General features: G+C 50.3%; 2 protein-coding genes across 3 annotated transcripts in view; one reads left to right on the top strand and one right to left on the bottom strand.

Moving 5' to 3' along the window:
- Positions 1-1,315, bottom strand: part of LOC121460362 (fer-1-like protein 4) — a 34,993-nt gene extending 33,678 nt beyond the window's left edge. The window contains exons 1-4 of the mRNA XM_041670711.1: positions 1,237-1,315; positions 937-992; positions 488-576; positions 313-412 (exon numbers count right to left, since the gene is read on the bottom strand). Coding sequence (XP_041526645.1) covers positions 313-412; positions 488-576; positions 937-992; positions 1,237-1,315 — 324 coding nt within the window. The remainder of the gene's footprint in view (positions 1-312; positions 413-487; positions 577-936; positions 993-1,236) is intronic.
- Positions 1,316-9,038: 7,723 nt separating this feature from the next.
- Positions 9,039-13,406, top strand: Spag4 (sperm associated antigen 4). 2 transcript variants are annotated; one of them, XM_041670652.1, is made up of 12 exons: positions 9,039-9,468; positions 9,874-9,978; positions 10,269-10,335; positions 10,461-10,522; positions 10,728-10,771; positions 10,993-11,018; positions 11,138-11,246; positions 11,440-11,515; positions 11,619-11,734; positions 12,090-12,257; positions 13,026-13,115; positions 13,206-13,406. In XM_041670652.1, exons 1-12 carry the CDS (start codon positions 9,159-9,161, stop codon positions 13,359-13,361), a joined length of 1,329 nt encoding a protein of 442 aa, XP_041526586.1. In that variant the 5' UTR covers positions 9,039-9,158; the 3' UTR covers positions 13,362-13,406. The 2 variants fall into 2 exon arrangements, with proteins under 2 accessions (XP_041526586.1, XP_041526587.1); XM_041670653.1 differs by lacking the exons at positions 10,461-10,522; positions 10,728-10,771; positions 10,993-11,018.
- The last annotated feature ends 1,188 nt before the right edge of the window (positions 13,407-14,594 follow it).

Here is a 14,594-nt window from a genome sequence, read left to right as displayed (position 1 = left end):
AGCCAAGTCTACCTCTTCTAAGGATAGGCAGCCTTCCATGAAATACCAGGAAAATCCTACTGGGTACATCATTGTCCATAAGAAAAAAAAGTGAGTCTACCCCAAATCCAAGGAGCAACAGTACACACCCTTTGGGACTCAGAAATAGCCTGCTTCTGGCTCATGTAGGGTTCGGGCAGGGGCTACTGGAAGGGAGCCTAAGCTGGGGTGCTTGTTACCCCTGCTATCTGGCTCAAATTTTCCCCTCAATTAAATCGAACCCTCTGTCTGGAGAAGTCCCAGGCTTGCTGATGGTGGGCTGGTGGCACTTACTGGGGACACCCGGAGTTTCTCGTCCACTAGGGCTTCCCTCAGCACCAAGTGCCCAGCACTTTGCAACTGCTGCAGGGAGATCACCAGGGTCCCAAGGGGCCTAGAAGAAAGGCGTAGAGCTGAAGAGTGAACCAGGTGGTGACACCATTCCCTGGCTTCCTCCAGCTCTGTTTACCTGGGGCTGAACATGCGGCTACAGTTGACCACCTGTACAGATAGACTCTCCCCAGCCAGTGGAGATCCATAGTGGGGCCAACGAAACAGCTGGAGACAGAGAGACACTCATAACCCAATGCTGGGCTGACCCTGGCAGAGTCTACTCCCAACAGTCCAAACATGAGGCTACCTCTAGAACTGATCTCCCAAGCCTGGAACAACCCCCACCCAACATGGAGTTGACTTCAGTCTAGGGCTGATTTGGGACTCGCTGCCAATCAAGAATTATTCCCGCTAGGGTTGAGACTGACGTCTCAAACCAGGTCAGATCTTTCAAGTCTGAGATTCATACCATTTCTGGAGACCACACCTTCCAAGCCCAGGAATGACCCCTTGTGCCCCAGTATGGAGCCCCCCCCCCAAAAAAAAGTACTGTCTTCTTTCCAGCTAGGAACTGGCTATACAGACCTCACCAACATCTGCTTCTCGGCCACAGTGAATTTTCCTTGTTTTCTGGGTAAAGCCTGCTCAAAAATGAAACTAGTTATTTATCAGCCCCTCCATAGACACAAATCATTTACCTCATCCACCCATGGGCCAGTGTCTAGTTCCCCAGCCAGGCTTAAAGAAAAGTAGAAAACAGGGAAAGAAGCCGGGGAGGAGGGAGACAGGTTATAGGGATAGCAAGGATTTAAGTTGGAGTCTAGGGAATAAAAATGCAAGGCTCCCCAATTCTAAAGACCCTCAGACCATCCATGCAAGTCTCACCCCGAAAGCAGAGCTTCACTTGTCTGTCATGGATGCCCGGCAGCCCTGCTATGTGCCTCACACACACGGTCAGAGCCATGGCTGCCGAGCCTCTGGCTCTCGGTCTGCCTGCTTGCCCTTCTGCCCACCTGTGTTGTCCATGACTCACTGGCTCACCCAGCAGGTTCAGCAATCCCTTCCCTTTAGTCAAACACACAGGGGGCAGGCCTGGAGGTCACGGGTGGGGAAGCACTGAGACCTGAGAGGTAGGGAAGGAGGTCATGGGTGGGAAGGATTGAGGGCTGAGGGGTGGGATACGGTCCCTGTTGTCAGCACAAAACTCTGCCTGTACCTACCATCTGCAGGATGGCAAGGAGCTTCAGCCTGTATCTCATCTTTATGGGGTGAAAGACCGCAGCTTAGCTGCTGTAATGCCATTTTGCAAGGCTTTCACACAAACAAATGCAAGTTCAAGGTAAAGTCGGTACTCCTAGGCGGCCAAAACAGGATATCTGTAGTCAGACACCAGGCCTAGGAGGGGAACGAACAGTTCTGGGAAAAACTACATGTACCCTAGATAGGGCCAAGTCTGTTATTATTATCAGACCTTCATGTCTCCGGGAAACTTGTCCCCTAAATGAACTCATCGCCTCATTCGAACTGACCAATGAGATCCCTGTAACCATGCATTACTTCTGTATGCCTGCTTTTGCCACCCTTTTCCTATAAAAAGACCTTCTCCCAGCTTGCAGGCGTGCAAGTCCTCCGAAAGGACTTTGCCGCCCACAGGTACCTGTGCCCACCCAATAAACCTCTGGCTAATTGCAGCCAGTGGTCTCAACTGTTCCTTGGGTTAGGGGTCTCCTCCTGAGGGAAGGACCACTCTGAGGGTCTTTCAGGGGTGGGACCTGGGATAGGGTACACAAATGGAGAAAACGGGAATCTTAGGGTGGTCCCTGCTAGCCTATGAAACTTCAAGGACATTGCCTTGGTTTTCTGTCTATGGCTGTGATAAAATGCCGTGACCATAAGTAACTGAGGGCGATGTCTTAGGGTTATCATTGCTGTGATGAAACACTATGACCAAAAGCAGTTTGGGGAGTAATTAAGAAAATTCCCAACAGGTTTGCCTAAACCCAATCTTACAGAGGCTTTCTATTCTCATACGACTTTAGCTTTTGTCAAGTTGACATAAAACTAGTCAGAACGATTGACCCTTGTCAACTTGACACACGATTGCAACAATATTTAATAATAATCTTTGTTCATCCCCAAGATCTCATATTAATAAGTAATACAATATAAAATATATTGGAAATTTAAGTCTCATGGGTTTTTGTTTTGGGGGGATTTTTTGAGACAGGGTTTCTCTGTGTAACTCTCACTGTCCTGGAACTCACTCTGTAGACCAGGTTGGCCTTGAACTCACAGAGATCTTCCTGCCTCTACCTCTCAAGTGCTGGGATTAAAGGCTGTGCTACCACTGCCTGGCTAAAAGTCCCACAGCTCACAGTCTCTATAAATTCAAACACTTTAAAAATTCAGGCATTGTAGGGGGAGACTGCTTGTTCATTCCCAACCACCCAGACCATGAAATAATCACACTGAAACTATGTTAACTGCAATACTGTTTGGCCAATAGCTTAAGCATATTTCTAGCTAGCTCTAACATCTTAAATTAACCCATAACTATTAATCCGTGTATCTCCACACGGCTGTGGCTTACCGGCAAGGCTTGGGCGTGTCCATCTTCAGTGGCTACATGGCTCTGCCTACTCTCTCTATCTCTTCCAGCCTGGCTTCACTCTGCTAAACCACTGGCCGAAAGCAGCTTCTTTATTAACCAATGGCAATAAAATATATTCACAGCATACATCATCTCCCACATCAAGGCCTTTTTAAAATACCAGTTTCTAAAAATCAAGTCTCTATAAAACTCAAAACTCTCTTTAAAAATTCAAAGTCCCTCAACTGTGGGCTACTGTAAAATAAAAAATTAATTACACTTCCTCACTTCAAGAAGGAGAAACCAGGGTACAGTCACAGTCTGAAAAAGCAAAATCAGACTTCTGGGACTCACAATCTTTTGGGCTCCTCCAAAGAACTTGCCACAGCACACGTAGTTTGTCTTGTAGGCTCAGGCAGGCTCCACTCCGTAACTGCTGCTGTCCTTGGTGGTCATCCCATGGTACTGGCATTGCCAATACCATGTTCTTGGGGTATCTTGCTGCAACTGGACTGCACTTTCAGCAATAGCGTCTCTTATGCTCTCTTCATGGCACCAAGCTTCAGTTTCTCTCTTTGACCCCTCCAACCCTGGGTCTGTTGCTGGGTCCGCTACTGCGGCTGTACCTTCACCAGCGAGCGTTCCTGGCCTCTCACAGCTGCTCTCCATGACCCCCTCGAGCCTTCAAAATCACTACCACCTGAGAGACTCTTACAAATAACCAAGTTCAGCTGCCAGCATGAGGTATAACCTAGGCTCCTCCTAGAACACTTCTTGTGTGTTGACCCTGCAGAAATAATTCCCAGAAGATTTCACCTCAGTAGTGCTGGGATCTTCTAATTTCTCAGTTCCAGCTGACCAGTGTCAATTGTCAAAGGAAAGCAATATTTTCCTATTAGAGGTTTTGGAATCTTTTTGTTAATCATAGTCAATTCTTCATCCCTAGCTTACCAGACACCACAGAGTCTTAATTCAAAATATGCAATGGCCCCAATAGAATCTTTAAGTGACTCTCAAACTTCCCTCTGGAACTTCACAAGCCAGGACTTCATAATCTATATTTCTCTCAAATTCCTGTCTTCCAAGTTCCTATAGAACTATTCATCCCGTTCTGAACACCCAATGGCTGTTTTAGAACAGTGTTCCAAAGTTATTCCACAGTCCTCCGAAAAACACATGGTCAGGATTGTCAAAGCAATACCCCCGTCCACAGTACCAGTTTCTGTCTTCGTTAGGGTTAACTGCTGTTATGAACCACCTTGACACAAGGCAACTTGGGGAGGGAAGGGTTTATTTGACTTTCATATCCTAAGTCACCACTCCATAACTGCTGCTGTCCTTGATGGTCATCCCATGGTATTGGCATCCCCAAAATGTTGGGGTTTCTTGAGGGAAACCAAGGCAGGAACTCAAACTGGGTAGGAACCTGAGGCTGGAGCTTCATGCAGAGGCCATGGAAGCTCCAGTTAAGCCTGCTTTTTTTTTTTTAATAGGACCTAGGACCACTAGTCCAGGGTTATCCTTGCCCACAGTAGACTGGGCTCCCCGCTATCAGTCACTAATTAAGACACCCTACAGGTGTAGGCACGCCTGTATACCTGCCTACACCCAAATCTTATGTGGAATTTTCTCAGCTGATGAACCTTCTTCTCATATGACCCTTCTAAATCAATCTTTAATCAAGAAAATGCCCTACAGGCTTGCTTACAGGCCAGTGTGACTGGGACATTTTCTCAATTGCAGTTCCTTCTTCTAAGATGACCCTAGTTTGTGTCAGGTTGACATACATAAATAAAAAAAATTTTTTTGTTTGTTTTTGGTTTGGTTTGGTTTGGGGGTTTTTTTTGGGGGGGGGCGAGTTGAGACAGAGTTTCTCTGTATAGCCCTGGCTGTCCTGGAACTCACTATATAATCAGACTAGCCTTTAATTCAGATATCCACCTGTGTCAGGCGGTAGTGGCGCATGCCTTTAATCCCAGCACACTTGAAAGGCAGAGGCAGATGGATCTTTGTGAGTTTGAGGCCAACCTGATCTACAGAGTGGGTTCCAGGACATGATCCAAAACTACAAGAAAACGTGTCTTGAAAAACAAGATATAAAAAATAAAAACAAAAAAGCAAAAACAAACAAACAAAAATATCCACCTGCTCCTGCCTCCCTCATGCTAGTATTAAAGGTGTGTGCCACCACACCTGGCTCAACCCTTTCTTCTGTCCTGGGGCTAAGCATGGAACACACAGTTGTAATTCCAATAGTTGGGAGACTGAAGCAGGAGAATTTCTCATTCAAGGTCAACTTGAGCTGCACAGTGAGACCTAGTTTCACAAAGATACACTGTCTGGATGAACCCCTTGTCCCCAGTGTTACATTTGTCGAATTAATGAGAGGTTGAATGCATCCCTAGCCTACATATAGTAGTTGTATTTTGTGCGTCTTAACCAGAAGGCATGCATGTGTAGGTCAGAAGACAGCCTGCAGGAGTGACTGTTCTTCTTCCACCACGTGGGGCCTGGCAAGCAAACGCAGGTCATCGGTCAGACTTGGCAAGAAGTTTTTCCTCGCTGGTCCATCTCCCTGGCCCAGTTATTCCCTTCCTTTTTTTTTTTTTTTGTTTTGTTTGTTTGTTTGATTTTTCAAGACAGAGTTTCTCTGTGGCGTTGGAACCTGTCCTGGAACTTGCTCTGTAGACCAAGCTCGCTGTTTTGTTTCTTGAGACAGGGTTTCTCTGTGTAGCTCTGGCTGTCCTGGAACTCGCTTGTAGACCAGGCTGGCCTTGAACTCAGAGATCTACCAGCCTCTGCCTCCCAAGTGCTGAGATTAAAGATGTGCACCACCACCATCCAGACTCCCAATTATTCCTTTTAATTACTTCCTATGTGCAGAACTTTTGTTGAGTTCTTACACATGGAGAGATGCAGACAAGGAAAGGTGAAATACATGTGCTCCTAAGCCTGAAAAGAACATACCACAGTTACTTTCACAGTAGGAAAGAGTTGGGACTGGGGAATCTCTGAGGAGGGATGACAGAGCCCTTTGCTGAAGAGGGAGTCTTTAAAACAGGATCTGAGACAGAAACTGGGACCCATGGTCAGCATTTAGGGAGTGGGAAGGATTGGTGTGCCCTAGGACTTGTAATTTGGTCAGCTTGACTGAAATGCAAGGAATGTACAGGGCAGCAATGATAGATAAGATTGGACCATCCGAAGAACTGGGTCTTGTTATACACCTCAAGCTCTATAACATGGCTCCTCCTTGAGTAAGCTTTTATGTCCCACTAATGGCATCAGGAAGAACTGGGGATGTCGCTCAGGTAGTAGAATACTTGCCTAGCACGCAGGAGGCCATAGGTTTAATCCCAAATTACTCTAACCTCAGAATTTAGGAGATGGAGGCAGAAGGATGGAAGGTTCAAGGTCATCATGACATAGTGAGTTTGAGGCAATCCTGGGCTACAGGAGATCCTGCCCCTAAAATCTAAAAACCACTCAAAACAAACAAAAAAGCTAAACAACCACCATGGAACTCCATACTTGGCAAGAAAGGTTGCTTTTTAACTTAATCTTTTTGAGAATTTCATACATGGTATTTATATCATTTCCAGATACCCCTCCCTCTCCAACTCCTCCTGTGCCCCAACACTCCCTCCCTCTCAAAGTCATGACCTCTTCTATACTAATTAGAGCATGTGCACACACACCCTACCGAGCCCATTTAGTGTAGCTCTTGTTTACATGTGCTTAGGACTGACCTCTTGGGATAACCTATCAGTATGTTTGCCTCTGGAAAACTGATTCTCCCTCTCTCACCAGACACTGTTTGTCTGTAGTGCTTCACCTAGAGGTGGAGCCTTAAGAAATTCCCCTAACCAGGTTGGCATGTCTGCTGTTATTATGTGGGCCTTGTTGAGATGACCATATTGTTGAGATTTCATGGGCGAAGCATGTCCGGCTCTTACAATCCTCCTGATCCTTCTTCCCATGTTTCCTAAGCCTTGGGTGTTAGGGGTTGCATTGTAGATGTGGGGGGGGGGGTCTCTGTGATCCCCAGGGCCAGCAGAGGGTCACTCAAGTGAGGCAAGAGGGATTCAACAAGACTCAGTAGTTAGTTCAAACTTCTAGAGTCTCACCCTGGGCAGTTTACTTTAGGCGTGTTTCAGCAGAGCACAATTTTGAAAAAGGATTCCTCATGGTAATTACTTCATCCCATGCATACAATAAATCTTAAGGCTTGACTACATCAACACTCTTTGTAAAGTCCATGTGGCCTCTTCTGTAAAGATGAGTTCTAGTGACTGAGAAACAATGCTCAAGAGAAGGGCTTGGGGAAGATGACTGAGACAAACACAAGAGTCTGGAGGAGTCAGGAGTGACCTGGCCATACAGAGACCACAAAAGTCACCAGGCTATACAGCACATCCAGTCCCAGTCTTCTGGGTGGGAAGCAGGTTATACATCTCTTCCTTTGAGAGACAACCCCATCGCTTAACATTCCTGGTTCCCTTACTGCTTACCTGTGAGCACAAGGACCTCTGTGTCCCCTACACAGGTATAACCTCGGGGCCGACAATACACAGTCACCCATTCTCTGGATTTTGACCAGTTGTGAATCTCTGCCATAGCCTCTGTGTGCTGCAAAAAGAAGCTGCTTTGGTGAGGAGTGAGAGCTGCACTTCCCTGCGGGTATCAGTGCTTAGAATACAACTAGAAACTTTATTGACTGAGGAAAACGGTAACAGTAGATTCCCCTCTAGAGTCTATAACCCCTTCAGCCACATAGAGTTGGCCACGTTTACACCTGGCATGAATTCCCTCCTACTGAGTGGGTCTTCAGTCCAACTGAATAGCTATTGGTGACCCTTGAGATAATAGTGCCACTACTGTACTACTGGGGACATTTCACCAGCTGGTCATTGTTCGGGTTCGTTGGCTTTACAGATGGATAGACTGTGAAAGTAGATAGGTAGATTGTTACATCGCATCTCCCCATGTAATAGCTGTGATACTATGAGAGCTAGGCCTTAAGGAGGGGCCTTCTGGAAAAGTTACAGCTCGATTCTTCCAAGTTCTGCATCCAAAGCATATGGTGTTTGCAGCAATAGATTCTTACCTTCAAGTTCTGGGAGGCAACCAAGGGCCACTGTTGCAGGAAGGAGAGAGCCGCTTGTTGGTCCCGGCCGCCCGGCTAACTTACTCCCGAAATCATCACACAGAAACTGTATTCATTAAATCACTGCTTGGCCCATTAGCTCTAACTTCTTATTGGCTAACTCTTATATATTAATTTAACCCATTTATATTCATCTGTGTATCACCATGTGGCAGTGGCTTAGCAGCAAGGTTCATAGCGTCCTATCTCTGGCGGCTCCATGGCGGCTCTCTGACTCTGCCTCCTTTCTCCCAGCATTCAGTTCCCTCTTCCATGCCTACCTAAGTTTTGCCCTATCAACAGGCCAAGGCAGTTTCTTTATTCATTAATGAAAGAAACACCTAGACAGAAGGACCTCCTACACCAGGCCACAGCAATAGCTTATTGTTGCTGGAATGAGAAATACTTCCCATTCCTCAGCTTACACACTGGGTGCAGGGCTGATGGCACTGTTTGGGGAGGCTTAGGAGGTGTGGTCTTGTTAGAAGAAGTCTGTCACTTGAAGTCAAGCTTTGGGAATTTAGAGACTTGCACCATTTCCACTTTGTTCTCTACTTTGTGTTTGCAGTTCAAGCTAAGAGCTTTCAGCCCAGCTGGTTGGTGATGGTGCACACCTTTAATCCCAGTACTCAGGAGGTAGAAGAGGGTGGGATCTCTGTGAGTTTGCGGACATCCTAGTATACGTAACAGGTTCCAGGCCAGCCAGAGCTACAGACACCCTGTCCCAAAAATAAAGTGTACAGCCGGGTGGTAGTGGCGCACGTCTTTAATCCCAGCACTAAGGAAGCAGAGGCAGAGGCAGAGGCAGAGGCAGAAGGATCTCTGTAAGATAGCAGACATCAACCTCCGGTCCCACACACGAAGCCATAAAAAAAGCAGGCGTCCGCTCGGCTGCCAGTGACGTCACGCGGCTCTGTGACGTGTTCCTCTGTGACGGCAGCAGTGGGCAGAGTCGGCCGCGCCGCTTGGGGCTCAGGCAGGATCTGACCCCCGTGGCGCGCGGCAGCGGAGGGAGGGCCGAGGGCTTTGGCTGCAGCGACTTCGGCTTCCCCTGGGAAGTCCCAGGGCAGGATGCGGCGGAGCCCCCGCTCAGGCTCGGCCGCATCCTCTCACAATCCCGCACCCGACTTCTTCAGCGAGAACAGCAATAGTTCCCACAGCGTGACTTCGGGGGACAGCAATGGGCGCCGGTCCGCTGGGCCGGAGCTCGAGCAGCCCGAGGGCAGAAGGGCCCGGGGCTCGAGCTGTGGTGAGCCCGCCATAAGCCCAGGAGTGCCCGGAGGAGACACCTGGGCAGGAAGCTCTCTGCCGAAGCCTGCGCCTCGGAGCCACAATGGCCAGACCGCCTGTGGCGCGGCAACCGTGAGGGGCGGGGCCTCGGGTGCGGGCGGGGTCGAGCCCGGGGGCGAGAGGGCGGGACGGCCTCGCGGGGCGGGGCGGGGCCCGGCGCGGACTAGGGTGCAGTTCCCATCTCGCCCCTGAAGGGGGCGCGCTCCTTGCGAGTCCCTGAGGGGCGGGGCACGGTGCCACGGCCGGTCCCGGGAGGGGGCGGAGGCGATCCAGTGTTTGGGCCTGGCTGAGGAGGCGCCGCAGCACCAGCGCGAGTGGCATCCTGGACCCGAGCCCCGCCGCACTGAGACTCAGGCATGGGGGTGCGGCGGGAGCGAGGCCTGTTAGAGAGGCTGCCCAGCTGTTAAGCACTAGGTTGAGGAGCCTGCGCCCGGGCCCCGGGGGAAGTGCGGGACTGCGGTGCCCAAGACCTCAATGGAGCCCTGCGCTCCCGCAGAACCGGGTGAATCTCCTGAAGTCTTGGAGGAGCAACTCAACCTTCTCCCGGCCCTGGATCTGAGGCAGGAGATGCCTCCCACGCGGATGTCCAAGAGCTTCCTGAGTACGAGCCAGGACAGCCCCATTCTCTCGAATCTGGCACTCGGAACCCCAGTTCTCCTCCCGAGCCCGGGTCCCAGAATCCAGCCCGATCCCCTCTGACCTGGCACTCGGAACCCCAGTTCTGCCCAAGCCTGAGCCCAAGAGTCCAGCTTCGGCTCGTTTTCCCAGCCCACCCTCACCTCCTGAGTCCCAGGACCTTGCCCCTGGCCCTTCCCGAGCCTTTGTGAACCTGCACCACCTCATCCACGTGGCTTGCCCTCTCTGAGAGGTTTCTCCTGTCCCCGTCCCCAGGCCTCCTCTTTCAGGTGCTGAGTGTATTGTTATCAGTGGCAGGAGACGCGCTGGTCAGTGTGTACAGGTCAGAGGAAGAATGGGCAGGGATGGCTCAGGGAAGGGCAGCAGGGCTGGGTCCAACCAAGGCTAGAACCCTGGGGTCGAGGCTAGGGTGGGTTAGGGCCTCAGGCTTCCATCCTGGTTCTTCAGGGAAGTCTGCTCCATCCGCTTCCTGTTCAGTTCTTTGTCGCTCCTGAGCATCTTTCTGGCAGGTGAGGAGCTTCAACTCCCTGGGGCCCCAGCTCTGCAGGTTTGCAGCCAAATTCAGCTCACATGTCCCTGTGCTCCTCGGCCCACTCTAGTGACCCCGCTTGGTCTCGTCTCTCACTGTCAGTCCTTCTGCAGCCCCAGCCCCAAACTCCCTTGCTTTCCTCCTGGTTCCCTTATATCAGCGGATGCCCCGTTCTCTTTTTCTAGTATTCTGGTGGGGTCTCCTGTACCTGGTCCCCATTTTGGAGAATGTGAGTTGGAGAGACTGTCTCCAGGCGGAGTGGAGGTTGTGGGGAGGGCATCACTGGGTTGCTGGGAGGGGCAGTGTAGGAAGCACTGAGTGCAATCCCCAGAGGCCAACCCAGAATGGGAGGGAAAGGGTAGTAAATCTCAAAAAGGGAGGTTCTGGGAGTCTAGCCACACCTTGCTGATTTGGGAGAAGAAGGTTGCTTATTCGTCCCTCCCTCAACAGGAGCCTCAGGAGACGCTGACTCTAAGGTGAAAAGGGGCAGATGGGGTGGGAGCTGGACAGCTCTGCAAATCTCTCTTTGGGGGCCTTCAGAAAGGCGTGCACGGGGATGGGTAGCTAACACATGGCACCTGCCTCCCCAATCCAGCCAATACCACCAGCGCGTGCACTCCCAGAGCCAGCAGCTGCAGCAGCTGCAGAAGGAGCTGAATAATCTTCACAAGGAGGTGTCCAGCGTGCGCGCAGCCCACAGTGAGGTGAGTCCCCTCCACGGGGACTCGGGGACAGAGCTGCGCTTTGGAACTGGCACATCCTGGGTCCTGAGATGAATCTTCACCCCCGATACCCACTGTGGGGACTCTTTCCCAAGGCCCTTAAGGTCCTATCTGAATATTGTGTTACCGAGAAGCAGGGCCACTGCAACCCTCCTGTTCCACCCTCTACCTTTAGAGAGTGGCCAAGCTTGTGTTCCAGAGGCTGAATGAGGACTTCGTGCGGAAACCCGACTATGCACTGAGCTCTGTGGGTAAGACGTAGTAGACACGTGGAAAGAAGCAGACTCTGGAACCTAGATAATGGCATTGATGAGAAAGCCAGGGAGTCCCTAAAAGTGACTTCTGCCCACCCAGGAGCCTCTATCGACCTGGAGAAGACGTCCAGTGACTATGAAGACACCAACACTGCCTACTTCTGGAATCGCTTGAGCTTCTGGAACTATGCTCGCCCACCCTCAGTCATACTGGAGGTGGGCCTGGAACCAGGGTGCTGGGGATGGTGCCAAAGGGCAAGAGCCGGGAGAGAGGACTGGAACTGAGGTCAGTTTGGCTTCAGAAGGTGCCCCACTGGAGGCAGGGGCTGGCATGGTGTGGGAAGGTTCCTGCCAAGCCAAGGATGTCGTTAAACTGAAGAGAACTGAAGTGCTGGGGACTCAGCATTGCCTCACGTGGACAGGCAAGAACCAAGGCAGAAGGCAGAGCTCTGGGCTGAGCAGCAGCCCTAGGACAGGGTCTTGCTCTGCAGCTCAGGCTGCCCTCCAGTTCTCAGTACTGTCTGGTCTTGGATTTGTCATGTGTTCTGATAGTCTGTCTAAACCCCTGCAGCCAGATGTGTTCCCTGGAAACTGCTGGGCCTTTGAAGGTGACCAAGGTCAGGTGGTGATCCGACTGCCAGGCCATGTGCAGCTAAGCGACATCACCCTACAGCATCCTCCACCCACTGTGGCACACACTGGAGGAGCCAGCAGTGCACCCCGGGACTTTGCAGTCTTTGTGAGTGGGGTGGGGACCAGGAGGTGGAGCGTCTGCTTAGGAAACCCTAGACGGTGGTGAGAACTATTGCCAGTGCGTGTCATTGTTTGCTCATCTGTAAACTGGACATAACGCATGTGGGCCGCTACAGGCTGTAATGAGCATCACCATATCCAGATAGTAAGTAGGCTTGGCTTTCTAAGCTCTATATATATTATTTCATTGCTTCTGCAAAACCTATGAAGTACTGTTGTTTCCTCCCATCTGAGGGGGAATGATCGTGGTCTAAAAGGAGCGATTACAAGCTCAGTCACATTACTTTTTAAAAAAGATTTAAGTGTGAGTGGTTTTGCCTGTGTGTAAGTAGTGCATCACACACATGCCTAGTGCCCCAGAAAGTCAGAAGATACTGGTAGGTTCTCTAAACTAGAGTTAAGCACTGTGAGCTAGAAGATACTGGTAGGTTCTCTGAACTGGAGTTAAGCACTGTGAGCTGCCATGTGGGTCCTTGGCAAGAGCCATCTTTCCTGCCCTGCTAACAACTTTCTAGTAGCCTGGTTGGTTTGCTTAAGACAGGGCCTTCTGTGCAGCCCAGGTTGACCTTAAACTCACTCCTGCCTTAGCATCCCTGGTGCTAGGCTATCCTGGCTGTTACATTCCACACTACACATGCTATGTTAGAGCATGAACCAGAGCACAGGTAGCTGTGGATGTGTAGACGGCCCTGAACAAAGCTGTCCCTTGCTTCCTCTGTATCTCACTGTTCCTCCATACACTCTTCCCCTCCAGGGGCTCCAAGCTGATGATGAGACGGAAGTGTTCTTGGGAAAATTCACCTTTGATGTGCAGAAATCTGAAATTCAAACTTTCCACCTACAGGTGTGTTTTTCTCTGGGGGTGGGGCAATAGACGTTGGTGGGAAGGACAGTCTTGAGAGCAGTTGTTGGCATGACCCGTTTGTCTCCCCAGAATGACCCTCCATCAGCCTTCCCCAAGGTGAAGATTCAGATTCGAAGCAACTGGGGCCATCCCCGTTTCACATGCTTATATCGAGTCCGTGCCCACGGCGTGCGGATCTCGGAGTGGGCAGACAGTGCTACAGGGGTCACTGGGGGACCCAATTAAAAATGCTGATGGTTGAGATTTGTGCATCAGTGCTGGGAGGTCACCTTTGGGGGCAAGCTCTGGTTGCCTGGGGCAGGTCAGTATGGCACAACACGGCCCTCAACACATCCTTTTCTCAAGTCCAGAGTCACATAGTAGCAGCAGGTGGTGCCTACAGTGTCTACCATGTGCAAGAGAAAGTGTTGTGGACATTCCACACTGTACACAGTGCAGCTTGATCCTTGGTACAGGGACGGAAACTCGGGCAGCAACTCGCTCCACTCATACTCGGGAAAAGGAGCCCAAGAACGGGGCCTCCCTCACGAGGCTCCTCAGCTGGAGAGCTCTCAGCAGCTGAAGCCATGCTTATGCTCAGTCCCTACCCCCAATTCCTGGAAATGTCCTCAGTTCTTGCTACGTACAGATTTAGAGGGAAACTCTCCTCTGGCAAACAGCGGAAAGCTAAGACCTGGAAATTTCTAGGACACCTTTTGAGCAAAGCTGATCTGCACTTGGTAGCCTTCATACAGCTGGTCATTTCTAGGGCCTTGGGTGTAGGCCATGTGATGTTCATCAGATCTAATAGTCTTCACTGTAATGGCTAAAAGAACTGGCCAGGGTGGTGGGAAGTGCAAACAGGCAGTCAAATAATTAGAGTTCCTACGGGAGGAGAAAAGAGACTAGCATGAGCAAAGAGAAGCATTATTTATCTTGGCTGTTGGGATCCTTCCTCCTGACATGTGAGGCAGAACGCTTCCCCACCTGTTTAAATTAGGGTGATAGTATTTTGTCATTGGAAGACATTGGAAGTGCCCACACCAAGTGTTCTGAAAACCTAAGGTTTGGGGGCTGGACAGATGGCAGTGGATAAGAGCCCTGGCTGCCCTTCCAGAGAACCTGAGTTTGATTCCCAGCAACCACACAGTGGCTTGCAACCTAATGTAACTCCAGTTCTAGGGAAGGTGGTGCCTCTTAGGGCATTCTCAGGCACTAGGTACATGTACACTCAAGCAGGCAAAGCACTCAAAAGTTCAACAAAAAAAGCTAAGGTTAGGGCTGGTGAGATGTCTCAGTAGGGGAAGCCTACCATGCCTGGCAATCAGAACTTAATCCCTGGGGCCCACATGGTGGAAGAAAACTCCACGAAGTTATCCTATGACCTCCACATGCTGTAGCACTTTCACACAAAAATTTTAAATGAAATAAAAAAAAAAAAAAAAACTAAGGGTCATTAAGATGACTCAAGTGGATGAA

This window comes from Microtus oregoni, unplaced genomic scaffold (genome assembly GCF_018167655.1).
Source record: "Microtus oregoni isolate MIOR12 unplaced genomic scaffold, Mior012 000020F_ref0000438, whole genome shotgun sequence".
Lineage (NCBI taxonomy): Eukaryota > Metazoa > Chordata > Mammalia > Rodentia > Cricetidae > Microtus > Microtus oregoni.
This window is presented reverse-complemented; position numbering and strand designations above follow the sequence as displayed.

Coding starts and splice junctions, on each gene's coding strand:
- Spag4 (XM_041670652.1), top strand. CDS start 9,159: ATGCGGCGGAGCCCCCGCTCAGGCTCGGCCGCATCCTCTCACAATCCC. Junction 9,979..10,268: donor GATGTCCAAGAGCTTCCTGA/GTACGAGCCAGG, acceptor CCCCGTCCCCAG/GCCTCCTCTTTCAGGTGCTG. Junction 11,247..11,439: donor TGCGCGCAGCCCACAGTGAG/GTGAGTCCCCTC, acceptor CTCTACCTTTAG/AGAGTGGCCAAGCTTGTGTT.